Raw genomic sequence first — 21,950 nt, forward strand, 5'->3', positions numbered from 1 at the left:
GATATCCAAGGCGTCGACCCTGCCGATTTCTCTCACGGTGGTGACGGAGCGCAAGTACATATGTAACACTCGACATTCCTCTCGCGATCGCCTCCCTCGCGCGCGAAAAGGGGACGGAAGATTTACGTCTCGGCCGAGGGGCAAATGGAGCGAAGGAGATACGGACGGCCTATTCTCATGAAAATTGAGATATTTCCATGAATACCGGCTCTCGCATACCGTCCAGTAGCTTACGGTGATGAGAGTTATATATTTTTCTATCCCGCCCGAGATGAAACGTCCTCGCTTCCACTTCGCGCCTTACTTTTCCACTCGCCCGACGTGGAATCGATTTAGATCGTTCCGAGGACTGTTGCCTCGACTCACGCAGACAGTGGAATCGCGGCGCGCACGAGCGTATGGAAGTTTTAACGGGGTTAGTCCGCGGATGAAACGGTCCAAATAGATTTGGCCGCGTCGCTCGCAAATTGAATTTCAAAGCTCCGGCGAATATTGGCGCGCCTTTCATCCACCTGAGCGTACAGCCGTCGTTAAACTTCCAGCGGCGGGGGTCGGCGGGAACTTGTTCACGGTTAACGAGAGCCGATCTTGCTCTCCGAGCAAAGGATCCCTAGTAAAGACCGTTCTCTCGGCCGTTTCTCGCCGCTCGACTATCGCCTGTCGTTCTCCTTTCGTCCTCGGTTCTCTTACGACCAGCTGATACCGCGCCTTTATCTCGCTTCTTCTCGGAAGCCCGCGGTAATTCTCAGCACAAGCGTTAACGCGATCCGGCAATTAGACTATTCGGTTGCAACGTCGACGACGAGACAACGAAACCCCGCTTAGTCGCAAGAGACGCGTCGAAGGGACTAACAATAGATGAGCACACAATTCAGGGTATACGCGTTACGTGTAACCGCACGTGTGCCACTTTTCGGGGCTTCGGCGTGGCTCCTGTTACATATCGTGATTAATCATTCTTAACTGTCTACACCTGTGAGCAAGATAGATTGTCGAGATGTTCTTTGAAAAAGACCTCAGTGTCTAATAATATTGATCGAGTAAAAAACAGTCATTTAGGCGGTCAGGATGAATTAACGAACAGGTTGGCACGTCAAAGCACAGATTGCCAATTATCTTCCTAATAAATTACCGCTCGGGTACATTGTCTTCCGCGCGCCAAGTTGATTATCTTACAATAACGGCGTTTCAATAAGTTTTTTTTTTTTTTTTTACACCGTAATATTTTTTTTTAATTAACGGCACGGCTTGAAAAAAAACCTAATAAGGCAGTTTTTGTAGAATGTTTAAGAAAGTCTCCGCGATCAGCATTTTAATTTGTCGGATAAATGTAGGATAAGTGTCACATCGGATTTAGAAAACAATTCGAAGCGTAGGACGTAATAAAGGATCATCGTCGAAATCGTGGAAAGCGGCGAGCGCGAAGCCAGGGGCTGATTAACGTTTGATTCGCATTCAATTCTGCCGACGGCAGGCCGGAGGGAAAGTTTTAAACAAATTCAATTTTGCGCTCGACGTTCGTTCGTGCGGCGTATACTCTTAACGAATAATACCTTGATCCGCTTAAACGTGACCCACGCACGTTTGGAGCTTACGCGCCGCCGTGTTACAGTATCGCGATCGGGATCATCGGGGCGCCGATCGCCGCTAGATAAGCCTAAATCGCGATCGTCGCGATACATGACCGCGATGTACAGCGGAGAGGAGAGATAAGCACGCGGACAGGACGTTGTTTGCCGTAATTACGCGAGCGGAATGTCGACGTAGGAACACACGTGCGCCAACGGCACATGACGCACGATGCATGATTGCGCTTTTCATTCAACTGTACAAATTAATGGCGTACGCGGAACTATTGATACGTTAATGATCGATGCCGGTCAAGTCGCCAGCTATTGTTCGCTAAGAAGAGAGAATCCAGAATCTACTTCTGTTTGATTCGAGGAGAGAATTAGAGAAGATAACGAAGACGCTTTTTTATCTAGGAATTATTAATAATATCGTGTACCTTCGTAAAAGGTTCACGTGTATAAATGTTGAAGCGGATATATAGGCGCGCTGACGACGAGATTCGCTCCGACGTCTATAAGTCATCCGATTAAGCAGCGGCGCAGCATCGACGGCGAGTGATGAGTAACAAGCGAATCGTGCGCGTGCTTTTCCTATTAAATCGTGGGAATCGAAAGCACCGATGCAACGCGCGTGCAAGAAAGGCAAGCCGAAGGTGCGACAAGCAGGCGTGCACGCAAACGTAAGCAAGTGCAATATATTAACCAGCTTTTTATTTAATTACCGGGCTGTCACGCCGTCATTACGCTCCTTAATAACTTTATCTCCAACGGGTTCCGAGTTAATACCAGACGCGCGATTGCGGCCGCGGTTCTTTGCTAATTCGAAAAGGAACGGAGGAGATCGGGGATGAGCAAAGGAGGCACAGAATACCGCATTAGCTTATCGCGCGTATTAAAAATCTCTATGTCTACGTTTAACGCGTAATCCCCGTCAATTTTAAGCTCGTCCTCCTCAAGTGGCTGAATATCAGATTTCTCTAACTAATTCTGATATTTATGGGAAAAGAGAACGGTAATTAATTAATTTTAATGAACGCTTATCGGAAAAGAAGGAAACGAATTGGGGGGGAAAACCGCGTGATTATTGAAAGCTGGAAATAATTCACGAACGTTTCATAAATGTTAAATTGCGGAACGATTCGCTCGTCGAAAACAAAAAGTAAAAAATTCAGACCCACGAAAGTAAACTCGCCCATAATTAATTACTTTGGCTCTTGTTCTATTTTCACTTTTGCACTCGGTGCATAAAAGTTACATGCGAATTCGAATCGAAAAAATTGTTTCATTTCCTGTACTTTTGTTTTCGCGACGCAGTCGATCGTCAAGCTCCAATCCATTCCGAGGAATGTATATGTACCGCGGTAAAACTTCTCCCTTGTATCGATAGCGCCACAATCGCGGCAAACCTGCGCCCTCGTAAAATTAACGAGCGTCCTATTTACTGTTTTATGCACGCGATCGCGCCCGCTCGCTGCAATTTTTCGTTAAACATTAACTGCAATAGAGCGATTTCTTTCATTCTTCGAAATAATGGAGAATGCAACCGGATAATAAAAACGTCTATAAATAAACGCGAGCAACGCTCGTCATTTATCACGACGATTATTATAGATCTCTTACGGCTAACAGCAACGGGGTCGACAAGTATATACACTAAAAAGTTACGGCAAAGAAATTTTTACCCGTCTTTCCATTTAATGCGCGTAACAAAAATGCAAGACGTATCTTTTTTTTCCCCCTCGCTAATCTCCGCCGCTTTCTCCCCATAAACGATTCGCTACCGCGGGCAAATATAAAATCGCTGCAATCGTTCCCATCTTTGGCGGTCGTGCATATTATTTAATCGCTCCACCGGGCAAACGATCGATCGTAACCTAACGTATCGACTGGTGCACCCTGTTATTATTAAAAACCGTAGCCTCTCGGTGATTTGGCGATCGCGAGCCGTGAGCTTTCAGTTTCCCTGATTAGCCTAACGAGCCTCGAAGTGAAAAGCGTTAACGAACAGCTGCGCTCTTTAAAAGAAAACGAGATACAGAATTGCCGCGAATCGCCGGCGCATGAAAACATTCATCACGTTTTCCCGGAGAAAACCTGCGTCGGGCAACCTTAGCGTTTATCTGCCGATCGGGGACGTCGAGCGTAAACCAGTAGACAGAATCTGTCCGTACTTTGGTACCGCATAAATTTCTGGCTCTATTTTCAGCCGGCCGCGATCTATCTTTAGATTGATTATCAATCGGCGCTGACCCGTGGCAGAACAGACGGCGCTATTTATGCGTTTCGCGAATATTCATGCGCGACCGATGTGGCGCCGTGCGTGATTTTTTTTTTTTTTCCTTGCGCACACGTAATTCGCCCCGCTGATAACACGCCGTGATTACGACGTCAACGTTTGTCGGTGGCTTTAATTACTGCAGAACGTCATTCACCGTAACCGTGGTACTGAGCCGACGAAATTAAATAAATAATATTTAACGAAACGAGTCGTCCAATTTCTCTAATCGAAGATAATTCAATTATACCGTATATTAATAATTGTTATTAATAAATGAAGAGTGTCCAATAACATTTTCGACTTCAAATAAATGTCTAATACTGCTTCGTGAATTTATTTTATTTATTTATTTTAAAGCTAATTTTACGGCAGGATATTTACGAGTATTATATTCCCTTGGATCGCGTAAAAAATCAAGGCAAATTTTATTAGTGCCGAAAACTTGGGAGTTTTACCGACTTTGAAGCAACGTTTGCCGTTCAAGAGCGAACTAAAATCAGTAACATCTCCGAAGCGCCCAACGGAGGAAAAAAAATGCCGCGTATCGTGGCGAGCGCTGCAACCAATTACGCCACTTAATTAATTGCTCTGCGTAATCTGGTTCCCGGCTTGTCTGTTCGACGGAAGTAAACTGAAACGTGTTAAGCGCTCGTTTTCGTGCCGGGTGGATTACTTGAGCAGATAAGGCGGCAAATTTGCGAGCGGTCGTAGACACGTCCGCCAATAAATCTCGCGTTGTACATTAATTCCTATTACAATATAAATAATATAAAATATGCTGATCCGGTTCGGAGATTGCGCGCCCGAAAGCGTGTAAGCGCCATTGATTAGCGGCAAGTAAAACAATTAGCGCATTTTCGGTACAACTTGATAAAGCGCAGAGTTCTTTCTCCCTGCAGAGACGCGATAAGAGATATCGTCGCGGGGCGAAAGTCGCGTAGCGTCTTAAGACGACTTCCATTTGGACCGCGAGCTTTCTTTCGCGTTTCCGGAACGACGCGCCTCTGATACCTGGCTACCGCCATAGCGTTTTCCATGTCGACGGAACGGGGTAGCGAATGGTCCAGCGGATTTACGAGCTAGCAGCATACGGTTTTCTAGCAGGGACTACCTACGCGCAAGAACAGGCTGCGTACGTGCGGTGCATTCTTCGGACGTGCGCGCGAAGAGAGGTCGTAGACCCCGTAGGTTTCTGGCAGACGCCGTGCACGCGTTGCACGTGCGTTTCCGACCGTTCGAAGCGTCCAGCGCGCGACGTCGATTCGCGTGGCATCCATTATTCAAAGCGATCGAAAACCGTAACCAAGTTTTATTCCGGCGCGCGGCGCCCGCGATTTTCGACTCGGTAAAAAGTTAAACGCGGAAAGTCGTGACTCGGAGGAAGTCGCAGGTAACGTCGAGCGAGGTGGTCTCGAAGCTCATCTCCTTTACCTCCCGATTGAATTTAACTTCTTTTCGAAGCGAGACGCGAAATGATTAATGAAACGCTCTTTCTCGTGAGAATAACTTTGCGCATTTAATTGGCAGTTCAGTTTAATGGCTCGTACGAAAAAAGGGATCTTAATCGACGATTAATTTACTCGGGAGAGATTTGTTCGATATGAGCGACTCGCAAAAAAAAACCTTCTTATTTCGCAAGCTGCCCTAAAATTATTTTGTAAACGAGTGCTTGATTTGATAAAGCCCGCGTCGCCGGATCTTCGCTGTCCGACCGATCGGAAGCCCACTTGATAAAATCTCTCGCGAGATTCGCTACCTGTTCCGATAGGAGTGTACACCGCCGGATTCTGTCTCGTTAAGCCGCGAAATTAAGACCAAGGTGATTCGACGCGATCCGCCTCTGAATTAACGCTGGATGTTCGCGAAGAAAAAACATAAAGCTGAAAGGCCGATTGATCGCGACCGCTCTCCGGTTACTTTTGCCGCTTCTGGCAATCCAAGCAAGAAACACAACCGCGGTTTAATCCCGGGAATTATATGGGAAGCCTTCTCGGCCGCGCTCAGGTCTCACGAGAAACATATGACCGTAAACGCGCTCATTACCGTCACGAACCATCAGGGAACAGCGAAAAGTTGGAGCGCTCGTCGCATTCCTCCCCGCGCAAAAAGCGTGTTGAATGTTTGATTTAGTGCTTTCCGGTGGAAACGATATTTGCATGCGGCCAACCCGGCGAGCGTCGCGCAATTAATGTTCTAACATTCTAACCGATCTCCGTCAGCGTAAATAGGTCAACACCGAAAGGCGCTTATGTGTTATTTAAGACGGATTAATATGGACCGCGCGCAAAGAGGAAACGATAAAAAAAATGGCACCTTTCCCACGTCGCCTTCTCGCGGAGATCCTAACTTGCGTGAAAAGACCGCGGCGCGAAATAATTTCTCGAGAACCGCGATTGCGGGTGACGCGGGATCCGTGAAAGGCGACCATTAACGTCACGCATCTCCCAAATGAAAGAGAGAGAAAGAGACGGCGCGGCTGCTGAATGCAGCATCACGCGTACACAAAGTACACGCACGTGGTCACGCAATGCGTAACGGCACGAATGAGGGAAGAGACAAAAGGCGGAAAGAGAGACTGATAATTGCGACCGACGTCGCAAAGATATCGCGGCACAATGATCACGGTTCGCGGCGGGGCTCGCTTTATGAATATGCGAAGACGTACGCCTCGTCCTCGTTCTGGGAGGTACGTTTTGTGCAGCCGCGTATGCACACATCCGTCTCTATCTGGCCTTCGATCGAGGATGCGGATCCCTTGATCGGGGAAACGACGCCGGCGCGAAGATGAATGAAATTAATGACTCATCTCTCGAGAGGCTCGCGATTTCTATCGTCTTTTGCATCCCTTCGTTCGCGTCAAATGCTAAATAAACGGAATAGCCTCCGCTGTAGCCGAGAATTTTGTTCGATCCCGGAATCACGGAGCCACGAGGAATCGGTCAACGATCCTTAGAGCGGTCGGCGAGAACGGCGTTACTTCACGTACATACTTCTTATCTAACTCGCTATTCCGCGGACGAGTTCTCTGCGCTCGTCGGCCCTTCGCTTTTTCTCGTCGCGCTTCCCTATCTCGTTTTCTCCGCGGCCCGTTCGCGTCACCCCTCCGTCCCTTTTCCTTTCGCGAGCTCTCGGTCGCGATCGTAGTTATTGCAATCGCCGCTGTCGCAGCTTCTTCTTAACCCATTGGCAATGCCACCGCGCTCACGTTCCGAGAAACCGGACGGCGTTTTCATCTGCGGCCTGATGCACAATAAGATCCGGTCGTTACCCCTCCGATCGAAGATCGCCGATCGACGATTCCAATCGTAAACTCGACGACGAGGGGCTCCGCTTTTTTTACCTCCGTATATACGCGAAGCGCCTCATTACTTTCGCGATCGCGTGGAAAAATGCCGACTACACGCCGACATCCGGCGAGGGAAAAAGAGTCGCGAAAATCACGCGAAACGCAAACGATACTGTCGTGCGCGACGCACTCTGATACACGAAGAAGTCAACGGCGACATTTTGCCATGGAATTTCTTATCTCCGGCACGATAAAAATAAAGAAGGAAGATACATTTCTAGCTAATAATTTAATTATAATTGTTTAGATAATGACGCGCATAGGTTGGAATTTTTTTTTCCGTTATTCCGTGTAAAGAAACGCGCGTAAATTGTATTTGCTTTACTCGGCAACCGCTCGTTTATACTTGAAACGAAAGGCCGGAAACGAGCCATTTACGCGGCACGCACACTTCGCGCTGCATCGGTGCAGTCATTTTTTTTTTTTTCTCGCGATTACGCGAACGTAACCAAGGACTTGTTAATTCAGAACACCGTCGTGTGGAGGCCGACTACCGATGGACCGTTTCTCTAGCCCGTTTCTCCTGCTTCGATTCTTTTTATTTTTTAAAAAAATTTTTTTTTTTTACAAAAATGAGCGAATAGTAGCTCCATTACCCAGCCATCAATCTCTGATCCCCCTCCCCTCACGTTCCGCGTTCTATTATCTTCCTTTGCTCGAGCCGTAGGACGATCGGGATAGGAGACGAGGAGGAACAGGTCGGAAGATACCGCAGGGGCCTTCGAGATCAGGTTATGCTAACTGGGGCTCTCTCTTTCTCTCATCCCGCGCGTACTTGCTCGCAAAAGTGTAAGTTCCTACGACTAATGTGTGTGGATCTGTTCTCGGCACACATACATCGCGCACGTCAGTACGTGGAAACGCGCAGAGCTCTGCCTTTGCGGAATCGGCTCTCCGAAAAGAAAACGAAGAAGCGGAGGGAGAAAAGGAAGAAATAAGAAAAAAAAAGACGACGAACGAGCTGCGTGGCCGGGCGTATAAGGGTGTCTCTCCGGGCTTTTCTCTCTCTTCCCGTCGCTCCGCTCCTCTCGCGCGCGTCGAGAAAAGGAGCGCGGCCGAAGCGAGTAATCGAGGGCTAATGCACTGATGCGATTCCACGATGCCCCAGCTCTCCAGGACGGCTCCGCCGCTTCTGAATCGCGGATCGCGATATCAGGCGATCTCGAGGAGCCGTGCGGGATAATTGAAGTGCATCGGGAGAAAAACCGCGCGGTAGGAATATCTGAAACGCGCCGTCTCGAGAAGCTCGCTGGATACACAGCCGGGAATTAAAATGACGCATGCGAACGAATGAGAGTTAAGAAATTGTTAAAAGTACGCGCTTACGTTTCTTAATTAATTTATACTTTTTTTTTATTACGGTATTGGGCAATAAGAGAAGTGACACAACGGCGGATTACGCGAGATAAGAGCATATCACTTATTCATTAATGGACTGCGCGCAAACTTTTATGAACATAATTATTACTTTGATTTATAGATTTGTATATCATAAGCGTGGCATAACGATCGGGTGTTTGAGTCTTTAAAAAGATTCTTTACACCTGACTAATAACTTGGCTATTTTTAACACGGCTGGAAATATGAAGGCATCCTTTACGACTTTTCGAGACGTGGATTATCTGCACGGCACTCAATTTTATTGTGCAAAGAAGCCGAATCGCGTGTACGGTGCCTCGGATATCAGGCAGGTTTTGAACGGCGGACCGAGTGTCCGACAGCCTTCGTCGTTTTCAGGACACCACAGGCATAACTCACGCATCTCCTTTAGAAAAGAGATTAAAGGGGGATAACGGGCGCGTCTCCTATGAGACGTTATTCGCACTTTCAAGCAAAACGCGATGCGGCCTTGAGCCGTCTCGGACCTCAAGAACCGCCGGGGCTTAATAAATCGCTGCGAGAATAATCTCAGCAGGACCAGAAGTATTTCCGAGCGCGTCTGCATCTTTCATTCATGCCGCGTTGTTTATGCTCTCTCTCTTTCTCTTGGTGAGAAATTATTATATATAAATCTATTTTTAAATACCTTGTATAAATCAAAACGAAGTAAAACACGACGGCGCATTCTTTGATGGGAGATAAAAAAAATATAATTTTGAGATTTTTTTTTTTTTTAAGGAAAATTATAATTTTATGTTTTTTGTTTTTTAACTGTTGAAACGATTTTGATAAGTTTAAATTCGAAGAGATAACCTGCATCGATTGGCATAACGACCAGCACGACGTCGGTACGTCATGCTGCAGATTAAGACTTGGCTTTATTAAAGCTAAAGTTTATGACGCCGTGGAAGACGTGACTCGATCGTTTAGGCCTGGAATCAGGATATTGGAGAAATTATCGTTCGAGGATGATTTTATTGGGTCGCTCCTCGAATATGCGGAAGTGGTCGTTTAGAAAGTATCTACCGGCATATCGAGAAGACGGCGCTTCCTCCCTTCCCCTCCCCGCCCGCTCTCTTTCTCTGATTGTGAAAGGGCTATCTTACGATTCGCTTCCCTCGCCGCCGGAGATTGAGTCATATTGGACGGACGGGAAATTCAGACGTGATACGATTATCCCACATATCGAACGTGGCAAAACTACGTTGCACTCCGCATGCATACGTGACGCGCAGAGACAATTTTTCAGCCCGCGGTGTGAAATTTTTCGTATCGCGCGATGCTATCGCGACAAGTATATTCACGAATGTCACAGGAGTTTTATGGTTAGCGTCGCGCAAGAGGATCGCGACTTCTCGCGTTAGTCTTGCGAAAAGTAAACTCCACCTTGAGCGGAGAGTTATCGACGCGCCGAAGACAGCCCGGGATTAACTCGACGAGATGAACGGATAGACTCGCGACCGATAATCTGTCCGAGAGGCGGATAAGGCACGGCCAGACGAGTCTCTCGTAAAGGAACGTCGCGCTGCGCGAAGGCGAGAGCGACCGACGCTCGAGTAAACACCACCGCGTCTTATCTGAGGGTGATTAAGGCGGACGTTTATCTCCCGACGAAGATAAGCACAAACCGTGCGTACGTCGCGCAACGTGCGATGGCCCTTTTTTCTTACGCGACGCGCCTCCTTGTTCTCTGGTGCCTGCGCTTATACCGCCGACGCGCAATACCGCGCCTCGATTAGAACTCACGGGCGCAATCTCCCGAGGTCGTATCCGCCCCGTAGTTAGACCGCGGTAAATCGAATGCATCTGGATCAGCGGATTACAGCCGGCGGCGTACTCTTGAGCGCGCTCGGTATCCGGTGACGACGGCGGCTGGCGCGATATCGGCTGATTTTTACGAGCGCGACCGCCGCTCATAAATTTCACCACCTCGCTTCGTTAATCATCTAATTTATTACGGATGATCGTAAAACCGCTCGCAGCTCGTTCGCGACTAAACGGGACGTTCCTCGCAGCTAGATTTGACGATCGCTCGCGTAGTACGGATTTTCACGTGGACGTGTCGCGATCACGACCGTATTAAGAGATATTTCGACGAGAAAAAGATATTCTCCCGCTTCCGAGAGAAAGTGATCGCGCGCATTTTCTTCTTCCTCTTTTTTTTTTTTTTTTTTTTTTTTTTATTATCACTTTTTTTTCGTCGTAACGCGCAAGAAGCTCGCGGCTGCGACGCTGTTCACGATTTCACGTCTCGGCGGTTCTCCACGGCCAATTTCGAAAATTATCGGTTACCCGTAAACCACCCACGTATTTCTTCGACGCGTCGGAGTGAACGCGAAGAACGAGAAAAAAAAAGAGCTTGTGAAACACGGCGAAAAAGGTTTGATGTGTACGGTTGTATGCGCGGAATTATTACGCAACAGCGGCCGGATCATCGGCCCTTGTTTATTTGTCGAAGACGATTTCGCGGACGTCCGCAACGAAATAAACAGACGAGAGAGAATCAGATGCGCGTGGACAATGTTAGAGACACGCTTCGTGCTGACCAACTGAAAACACGCACGCGATATGATGACTTTGCAATGACGGCTCGCGTACGAGATCGTCTTGCGCGAGGGAGAAGTCCGATATACTTAGTTTCGCTGCGTATCTCCGCTCAAGAGACTCCGTTAAAATTTAAGGATTTATTAAGGGTCAGGAATTTATTATGAGAAAGTGATATATAAGGCAGCGATTTATCTACGTCGGCGAAATTGTCGTTCGCGAAGGGGATTTAACAGACCGGTGTGACTGGCGTGCGTTAATCCTACCGGTACCATAAATTTCGCCGTAAAACTTTTGGCGTCACGAGGCGATCCTATTTAGGGGAATTGGTCGAAAACTAATGAGATACGAGGAAAATTTCCTGGTTGCGTCTGCTTTGCGTACGAGGCTTTGTTTCGTATGTTTTAATATTAATCACAGCGGCGGTTTCCCGTACGTCCAAATTAAGACATGTTTTCTAAACACAGACATGTAAATCTCATTCGTGCTTGATGATATAACAAGCGGGTAATAAACCGGATTTGTATTATATTTTCTTAGACATGCAATATACGCGGTTGAATTTTCCCGACTGTTTACGGTCTGTAATCTGATTGTATTTTTTTTTCTAACTCGCGATTTGTCGCGACGAGATATAGGCGTGTGACGTTTCATTGATAGGCAGTGCTAACGATACTCATTACATGCTATTTTCGCGGTGGAGGGTTAAAAATAGTGTGTCGCTTTTATTTTTGTTTTTTTTACGACCTTCTGCCTTTATCTAATCTCGCTGGGTCGTCGCGCGTAATCGATTTGTTCGGAGTGATGCATCATCACGTTTCGTAAAAAGGTCAGCCCGCTGACGCAAGGCGCGTATCAGAGTTAAATAACAACTTAGACAGCTAGACAGGTCATCGAGCGAGCGGCTGTAGGCGCAATTAAGAGATCGCCGATAAGAACTGCGAAAAGGCGAATTAATACTAACATTTTAACGATCGCGCGTACGATTTTACTAATCACCAGACTCTCCCGGTCGGTCATGGTCAATCTTACACGAATTCAATCTGCGATATTAAAACAGAAGGAACCGTTGCACCGCGGAAAACGTCACAGAACGTCGAGTCGGCAGTCGGCGAGGGTCAGGAACAGGGGGGGAAAGCTCGTGAAACTTAAAGCGTGGCTTTTCGCGCAACGAGAAACGCGCCATTACGTCGTCCTTTGAAGTCGGCGTCTAACGCCAGCGTATGCGCTCGTACACGCGCGACTCGTCTTTGATCTCTGGTCCGAGTGAGTAATTAGATATGTCTAGCGGGCACGAAATCGCGAGCGCAATTGGTAAAAGCTCTCTACGCGCTTCCACCTCGATTAATGAATGCATGTGCGTGCCACGCAGCACGCATTCCTTCCCGTATTCCGTCGGGATTTGATCAAAAACAGCGGTCTATCGGTTTCGCGACAGGTCGTACTTTTAACATCGTCTTCCCCGTCGAACGTTCTTTTTAAAGTTTAAAAAAATTTAATTTTGTACGGATATTTTTAACGACTATAAAATAATCCATTTTAATTGCAACGAGTAAGTCGCGAATTAATAACAATCGAACGTGGTGACTTAATTCGCGCGTTGTCGTAAAACGAAAACGTAATGTGACGAATTGCATCTCTCTGCCCGCACACGTGGTGCCTCCCCCCCCGAGGGGGAGGGGGGCAGAAATGGGGGGTTCGCGTAACGCAATTATCCATATTAACATAGCCGGCCCGGTGGTCCAGTAGCGCGGCGAGATCGCTTTAAGGTGGTGTGCGGTACCTTCGAAAGGCGGTGCAAGGTAAACGCGGCCGCGCTCCCACCTCGCAACGATGCAATTTCGTCCCGGAGCGTATTATCCCCGCCAGCGCGTAACAGAAAATTGATAAAGCGAGCGCTACCTCTGTACCGGCGGGTTTCGAGGATCAGAAAAGTCGCTTCGGAAAGATTGAAAGCGTCAGCGCTCGTCGTAAATTACGTATGCCGAGTAATTGATATCTCGCTCACGACGCCGTGGTCTTTTCGCAGTGACAACGACTAAGGGAATCGCTTTATTTAGGGGCAAGGCGAACTTGTTCCGGATAGTACAATGGGATCTGTCCACCTCGGGAATTATCTTTAGACGAGGAAGGTGCTCTTTTTATTTTTTTTCTTTTTTTTAAACCTCGTATCTCCGTCGCGGAAAATTTATTAAAAGTAAAACTTATTCGATTCAACAATAACCAAAGATGGAATAAAGTCCCTCTGAAGTCTATTGCACACTCGATCCTGCCTCAAAAAGCTGATCGCGAAATCGCAAAAATAAATACGCGAGGCATGGTTCGCGCGAACGAAAATAACATGAGCAGCGAGCTGAAGGAGAGGTCAGTCAAGACATGGAGACGCTAAGAAAATAAGGAAGTAGACTGTTGGCGAGAGGTTGAATCCTTTGGGATCGTTAAGCAAAGGAAGAACGCCCGGTATGTTCTTCACGGTTCTCATCCTCTCGGCGCTCATATTTTTACCCTTTGCCTCTCTTCTCTCCGACACGAAAATCAAACTTTGCTTTACGAAGACGGTCTTGCAAGTCGATCGTTGCGATTCGCTATCGCACGCGGTTAATCGTACGTGTTGCATGTACATATGCACGCGTGTACAGAATGTTACGATGACATCGCGAAACGTAAAATAATTTCTCACCCTCTTCGATCAACAAAAAAAAAAAAAAAATTGTATACGAAAAAATATATTACGAATAATTTTATACATTTTTATTTTATTTTATTTCCTGCATAAAATCGCGGCGAGATATAAATTCAGTACCGTCGGAGTAAAAGTAGAAAATTATTAATAAAGATGTTCAAAAATAATTCAACAATTTTGCAAAGTGCCGTGGTAAATCATTTCGCGATTTTTCAAAGTCTCTAATTAATAATTTGCGCTGCCAAGGCGAGATATCGTTATGCCAAACGTTTTGCCAACGCTCGGAGGGACTTCTGAGAAGAATTCCAGAGGCTCCCGCGTCTAGGCTGTGTTGGCCTAGGTTGAATTATGAGTCGCTACCGATAAACGTATGAGAGGAAAAAGAAAGAGCGTCTCTTTCGACACGCTCGATTCGGTAATTATGACACCTCGTGCCGACTTTTCGCACCTGCCGCGTACCGGTTTCTCACCGCCCAGGTTGAGGATCGAAAATACGTGGCTATTATAAAGACGCGATTATAGTTTCTCGTCGTTTCCGGCCTCATTGTTTTCTCTACTTGGCAAAATATTTTATCGCCGATGAAAAAACGGAAGTGGAATTAAAATGAAAGTCTGGGATTAATGATAAAAACGGCACGATTTGGTGCACCGAATGTACAGTTTAAGATGTTTTTAATAAATTAAAGCACCGTAATAATTTCTCGCGCCTCGAACGCTACTGAATAACGCGTCTTCTTGTGTGTTGCAGATTTAGCGGAGACAAGGATGTTTCGACAAGAGGGAGTCACGACTTATTCCCAGCTACTGTTTGACGTCGCGCGGCAGCAAGTCGTCGTCGGAGCACGGTACGTATTTTCGCGAGCCTGCCTTCAATTACTTAAGTTAATCCCTCCCAAAGCTGTTGCCACATATTAACGTCACTTAATTAAACAAAATTACGACAACACTCCCCTAGTTACTCTCTAGCTGCTTTAATTAAATATAAATAATGCGAAAGTCAACGGTTCGATGTAATTACACGGAATAAAAAATGTGTATAAAATTTGTCGAACGTTTCTCGCGACGAAATCAAAACTACAAGTCTCATTGATATTAGAAGATTGAAGACCGCTTCGATGGCGGTGTCTGTACTTATCTCTGATAGCCTCTTCGGCAGTAATGAGTTTAAATTCAGTCATCTTACGCGAGATTCCGGGAATAAATTCAAAGCTCGAGTAAAGACGAACGCTTTCGCGAGTCGCGTTTTGGGACGTGCTCTTCGACGACGTTACAGACGCGGTACGGAGCCGCGGAAGGCGGTAAAACGTGACGATTTCCAATGGGAACGTCTTGGCGGTCGGCCAAATTGACTGACATACGGCGATCCATTTTCGCGACTCGCGCCAGACGAGTCGGCTCGGTTTATCCTCTTGTCTCGCGGCGTGATTCACGGGAGGAAACCGAGGGGAAAAGAATAACGGCGCGAGCGTCTCGTCTCCGCGTCGCGTCGACTGCAGCAGGCTCGGCCTCGATAACGAAGCTGCACGTTCGCCTACGTACCGCTCATTAGTCGCGAACACCACGCCGAAAAAGCCGAGCCTTCGGACTCGCGCGCGTAAACGTTACACAAGCCTGACCGTGACAGCAATGTCGCCTAAATACCTGGGACTAATTGTAAGTTTCGCAATTTTTTTACTGCGTTTATCTCGCCTCTTTCAACGCCGCTTATCTCAGGATCTCGACGGACCTCCGCGATGCACCGAAATTCATCGATACGAATCGTTCTTGCGCGAAACTACGTTCGGTACGACTTATAATCCGTGATATACATATTATTATAAGTTCTCTCGGCGAATCGAGACCGCCGGCTCTTCCAGGGCCAGCGAGAACTTTTTTGCGGCACTTTCTCCAACCGATAAGCTACGGCTCATTAGAAGCAGGAAATATAACGCTCGGTACATGTATTCGACAAAGGGGGGGAAAAAAAAAGGCAACGGGCGCGTTGAGTGGCGCGCATATCAAGTAGGCGGATTACCTATCTCACGAAATCGCGTCTTAACGCGCCTGTCATTAATAATATTTGTATATACGACGTTTTAACGAGCGACGAGCCGCCCGGAGATAGGAAAACGACGTAACTCCGCCGCCTCGCGAGCAATCGAGAACCAGTTCACGTAGGAGCCGCGATTAGTGAAAATGGAGCGATCGACTTTTATCTCGATAGAACCCTGTCTGAAAAGACGCGCGAAGGAAGACATCCGAGAGTACGCTTTCGAACACTCGGGTATCTCGTCAGCTCGCGTCCGCGTGCTCGACTCCGAAATATCAAGATTTATCAGGGAAATTTTCCGACGGCCAGCTCTTCTAAATTATATTTCGCGATTGACCAATAAGTTGAGTGGTTCAGGAAAGGTTAATGTTAAATTAAGCAAATATTTCTGGTACTAAAAGGAAAAATTTTAGGCGCGAATCAAGATTTCTTTTTATAGCGCAGAGTGTGGCGGAATTTAATTGCGCGCGAATTAAATGCACATTATGCAGGATTTTATTTTGAGATTTAAATGCTCAGAACGCATGGAGAATTTCCGCGAGGACCGTAAATTCATGATAATCACCGATCTGTCGCGATTGAATTGCGGGATGACGTTTAGGTTGATCAATGGAGTTAAAATTAGCGTTATCGGCGTTATTAACGTTCGCGGACGACGCTCAACCGCTGGCTGTGAAAAATGCGGTCCACCTACGCGAAAAGCGGTACGATCGCGCATACGTGCACAACATGGGTATCGCGAGATCAGACCTGAGCCTGGGTCGAGCGAACGATCGATCGGTCGATTGATCCGTGGAAAAGGGAGCACGCCCCCATACGCTTTCTATTAATAGAACGTCATTTATTAGCCCGTTGCCCACGAAGTTACGTTTGCGTTTCCAGCAAAATGTAGACGCAACAGAAAAAAAAATAAAAAAATATATATATAAAATTGTTCTGAAATTTGTAAATCCGGCATTTTCTAATTTTCTCTATAACGTTAATTAGTTTCGAGCTAGAAACTTGGACTTCAACGGGCTTGAAATTTTTTTACATTCTCGCTCGAATCGCGGAGTATATATTTATTACTACCATTACGCATAGCGTCGATATTTCCATCGGACTTTCTAAATAACCTGCGTGATTCGATCTCTATTTATTTGACTTCCAAGACTTTTCATCGCGAGGCTGACGAACGAAGACGACATACATTTTTATCACAGACAGTCGTAACGATATCTCGCGGAAAGAAATTATCTTCGCGCGAACTTCCAATTTCGTTCGACCGCGGCGAATAAAAGTTTTTCGGGTTTACGCACGCGGGATTATTCGCGATAGTCGGTCGCAGGTGTTAGGAATTTCATTCGCCGCCGCCAACGTGGCTGTATCGTATTTACGATGTTGCTCCAAGTGTGCGAGGCACGCGAAACCTATTCTGACTCTCCATATCTCCGGTTCTTTTTTATCTGTCGTATTCAAATCGACATACTGCGAAGAGAAACATTTCCCTCAAACATTTTTCCGCGTGATTTAACGGATTCTTTCACCCTACCAGAGTCCGCGAGAAACACTCTATTGCACAGACTGCCTTTTTATTTATTAGCATTAACACATCTACCATTAAAATCGAATAAATCAATAATATTAATCAAATTAATTTTTCTTAATGTTCCTAAACTCTTCCTTTCACTCGCACCTAACAAATTTAACGACGTAAAAGTTTATCGCGTCCTACTGATATATTCTCCCTTAAATCAAATCTTGCGTTTATATCTGAATTTTTTTTTCAAGTATAATTCCGTCGATAAGTCATGAAATAATTGTTGAACAAAAGTGACTGACGCGTTAATGAGACATTTATCTTCGCGACGGTCGGCCAATTAATTTCCGTTGTCGGTTCGGGCTTGTCGTCTCGGCGGGCAGTGTCGAAACGATTTCACCGGCACGTCGGTCGCCGCCGCCGATTCGGAAAGTCGCGCCCGAGATTTTCGTCGCCACGCGCGCCGTCGTGACAAATCGTTACCGAGAGATTTATCTTGTAGCAAATGAGCGGCCTTATTTATAGGACCGTGTCGATCGACGTGTCCGCCGCTGGTGCAGGTTGTCGCGGAGAGATCGAGCGGTCTACCGTTACGCCTACGGAACCTGATTTCGGCCTCGGCAGGCCGTTTCAGCAACACCCCGCAATTCCGCGTATGTCGTCCCTTTATTATTCGACGCGAGCGCGAAGCGTAACTACACACACCCGGCGACGTAGACGTTCCCGATAACGGGCCGCGCGTTCTCGAATATGCGCGTCGCCGAGATTACGAGTAAGCGACGATATGAAGGCTGAATATTTATAAGGCAATCGCGGCAGGTCGATACCGCGCTCCTACTTTAATAAAACCGAGACGTACGATATTCTCTTTCCCCCCGGGTAGCCGCGTAAAATTTATGCCGCTCGGATTTCGAGCGCGCTTGTCTAAGCTGAAATGCGTTCCTGTAATGCACTCTTAAGATTCGCGTAAATCACGTTTACGTATCTCTCGCGGTTTATTATATCCTACCTGCCCGCCCCCTCGTGATTACGATCTCTCGAATAATGTACCGTGAAAGAGATCTCGCGTCGCTGATCTCTTTGTCGTGTTTACAAATGGGTCGCATTTTTTGTCCCCGTCGGGGATAAAATTTGTCAACAGAGTGCGGGTAAAATTCGGGGCGAAGTAAGAGTATCGATTTTTGTCGATCCGAGGACGCCCTGCATGCGTAACGGATTAACAGAGACGTCGCGGGCATAATAATTACGGGTTACGATTTTTCGAGCCGTTTCCGAGGTGGTATGGGAAGGTTTCGAGCGGTAAAGCGAAGAGAGAGCAAGGATGGAAAATGGAGAATGTCGCAGACGGCGCCAGGGTGTCCTGCGCGTATACGCAATAGCTCTGCCGCTTGTCCGCCGGCCGTCTCGTCCGCGTCGGTCGTATATCTCCCGCTTACACGCGTAGAATGCGTTTATGTAATGCGCGCGACGCGGCGGAAAAACGAGCGCGAAGTGTCGCGATTTAGAGCTCGATCGCATCGGTTCGGTATGATGTTGCGCGAATGTGACTTGCGGTTGGAAGCTATGTACTTCGACGAGTTCGACGTGTTCAGTAAAAGGTTGAAGAAAGTTTAACGCGGAGAAAATTTTCTAATAAAAATTACTATGGCGTTGTAGTGCATAATTATAAGTTAAATAAATGCTACGGCTGACAATATAGTCTAGCCTCTCGTTGGAAATTATTCGTGGCCTTAAGATTAAAAAAAAAATTGTTCTATGCTCTCAACATTGGCAAAATTCTTTTTATTAAGCTAGACTTTTTTTTTTATCGTTCGCGAAACGTGTTCACTTTCACGCAACGTTCTGACTTTTCATTCTAATCGCAAGGGAGATAACGTCCGTTTCGCTACGCTCACGAACGATTTGTATTGGCATACCGAGTTTAATTATCCTTTCGTTAGTCACGAACAAGTATTGCGGTCCATTAGAAATATTGTCAACGCTGATATCGAAATATAAAAAATATATTTGACTCACCGGTCTGATGCGCAGCAGCGGAGTTTTATTACAGCTGATTCTGTAACAAAAAATAAGACAACGTTTTATTGAGACGTTCAAAAAAATATTTATTGTAAAAAAAAAAAATTGGTATGCTTAATTAAAATGATTCTTACCCCGGGGTTGCTCCGCTGAAGCAGGATGCCTCTCCAAGGCCTCCTCCTCCTCTCAGAATCAGATTGTCTGGTCCAGGCCTCCTTCGTCGCACTGAGCACTAGCCCTGGGTTGCTCCGCTGAAGTAGGATGTTTCTCCAAGGCCTCCTCCTTCTCTCAGAATCAGATTGTCTAGTCTAGGCCTCCTTCGTCGCACTGACACACGCGAAAACCGCGACCCGACGAATTTAACCTAACCTCTTTCGCGCGAGATAGTCCGTCCGGCACTCCCGTTTTTAAAAAAACTAATAAAAAACTCTCGTCCGATACTTTACGAAGACTCACGGAAATACGGCCGACGAAACGGCTACGGTTCGTTTGTGCATTATCGGCGATACGTTAACCGCACTCGATTTTCACCTGAATTGAAAAAACATTTTATATTCGTAAGACAGTCTGAATATTCGATCTACTGCGACGGGATTGTATTCACGGGAAGAGTCTTTATTACAAAAAATCAGGTCATTGGGATGTAGGTAATAAGAATGTATAAATATACAGCGACGAAGTCCTTTAGATTCTTCGGTCGATTAAAAGGCGGAATAAACGGCACTGAGAACAGCGCCAAGCGGCGATGAGACGGGCAGCGACGAAGAAGACGGGCGAGGTGCAGATCTCGTGCTCTCAGGCTGCCGCTTCTACACTTGCGTATCGTCGCCCGATTACACATACGCAAGTCTGTTACGACGGTATAACGAATGAGTCACCTTCACCTGCCCGGCCGAATAGGTGAATACGCGACGGCGGTGACCCCCGTGCAGAATACTGCGGCTTGTATGATCCGTAGGACGAGGTGCAGATCTCGTGCTCTCAGGCTGCCGCTTCTACACTTGCGTATCGTCGCCCGATCACACATACGCAAGTCTATTACGACGGAATAAATAATGAGCCACCTTCACCTGCCCGACGGAATCGGTGAATACGCGACGGCGGTGACCCCCGTACAGAATACTGCAGCTTATATGATCCTTAGGACGAGGTGCAGATCTCGTGCTCTCAGGCTGCCGCTTCTACACTAGCGTATCGTCGCCCGATTACACATACGCAAGTCTGTTACGACGGTATAACGAATGAATCACCTTCACCTGCCCGGCCGAATAGGTGAATACGCGACGGCGGTGACTCTCGTGCAGAATACTGCGGCTCATATAGTCTCCAGGGCAAGGCCAGACATATTTAGGTACGCGATGATAGGCCGCGAGAGGATGCACGCAGCTTCCTGGACATTTTCGTTTCGAGAACGGACGGACCGCGTGGCCGCTGCGTCGTCTTGCTCGTTACGGAAGTGAGTCACGGTGCGCAGTGCGAGCTCGCGATCAGGCGACGTAAGGAGCGCTGTGATTGGTCGGCGCGGTCAGGTGACCCGTTCCTTCCCTAGACCTGCGCCGAACGTAATGGTATAGGTGAGGCAGGGTGAGGGAAAGGGGGAAGGGAAAATTGCGAGCCGATTATCGTGTTGAATGTTTTGTTCGTTGTCGGGAAGCCTCAGCTGGGACGCGGAATTGACGGAGAACGAAACGAAGGCATAAAAATCGATTCGGCGAGCGTGCCAAAAATTATTCGTCGTAGAAGCGCGTACGTCTACCTTCGCGTCGGGTAATCAACTAGTGACGAGGCAATTAACTGCAGCCGGGGTTCAATATCTTTTCTTCAATGCGCGAGTCGCGCGACAAGGAGGACCGTACAATAGTGCGGTCATTATTGCGTCCGTCTACGTGGCGAAGAAAGAGGGGACCAAAGAGAGGTATTTGTCCACTGAGCAGGAAGTAATCTGTTTCAATGTGGCCATTCGGTCAATGAACAACGTTTACGTCGCACAGAACGTACCTACTTACATGGCTCACTTATCCGTGGGACTGGACCGACGACAAAAATCTTTTTTTCCCGAATCGGGCTGATCAAACTGTAAATATATTTTTTTTTATTTTGCCTCGAGGGCTAAATAAACTTTGAAAAATTATCCTGTCATTTTTTTCGCATTCCTTCCAATGCCGATAATGTAACTTTTGCGCGACGACTAATGGTCATTTATTTTGCGAGTGTCATAAATTAAACTCGGTGAATCCAGGCGGGACGAATACGCGAGAATCGCTTATACCTGCGTCGCATTTAAATGCAGTTATATTACGACACTCTCGTCGCGTAAACGGCGAATATGACAATGCCGTCTCGTATCTCGTTATGTTCTCGCGATCGAGGTGTTCCGGCGTGTCATGCGACGACAGTAACATCGGGTTCGCTTTACTGCCCGCCTATCTCGCGCCCGTGCTCTAACAAGAAAATACGTAAGACGTTGATTGACGTCCGTAAAACTTGGGCTCGACGTCCAGCCGCGCCGTTACCACAAAATTAGGTTAGGGCGTGCGAGTCCCGTTGCACGTGATGCAGCAGCGATATTCAGAATCGATAG

The 21,950-nt window shown here is 47.0% G+C and overlaps 1 protein-coding gene across 1 annotated transcript in view; it reads left to right on the forward strand.

Moving 5' to 3' along the window:
• Positions 1-21,950, forward strand: part of Sema5c (Semaphorin 5c) — a 70,267-nt gene that overhangs the window by 37,641 nt on the left and 10,676 nt on the right. Inside the window, exon 3 of the mRNA XM_070663175.1 lies at positions 14,551-14,647. Within this exon, the coding sequence (XP_070519276.1) occupies positions 14,551-14,647 (97 nt within the window). The remainder of the gene's footprint in view (positions 1-14,550; positions 14,648-21,950) is intronic.

This window comes from Cardiocondyla obscurior, linkage group LG01, assembly GCF_019399895.1.
Source record: "Cardiocondyla obscurior isolate alpha-2009 linkage group LG01, Cobs3.1, whole genome shotgun sequence".
NCBI lineage: Eukaryota > Metazoa > Arthropoda > Insecta > Hymenoptera > Formicidae > Cardiocondyla > Cardiocondyla obscurior.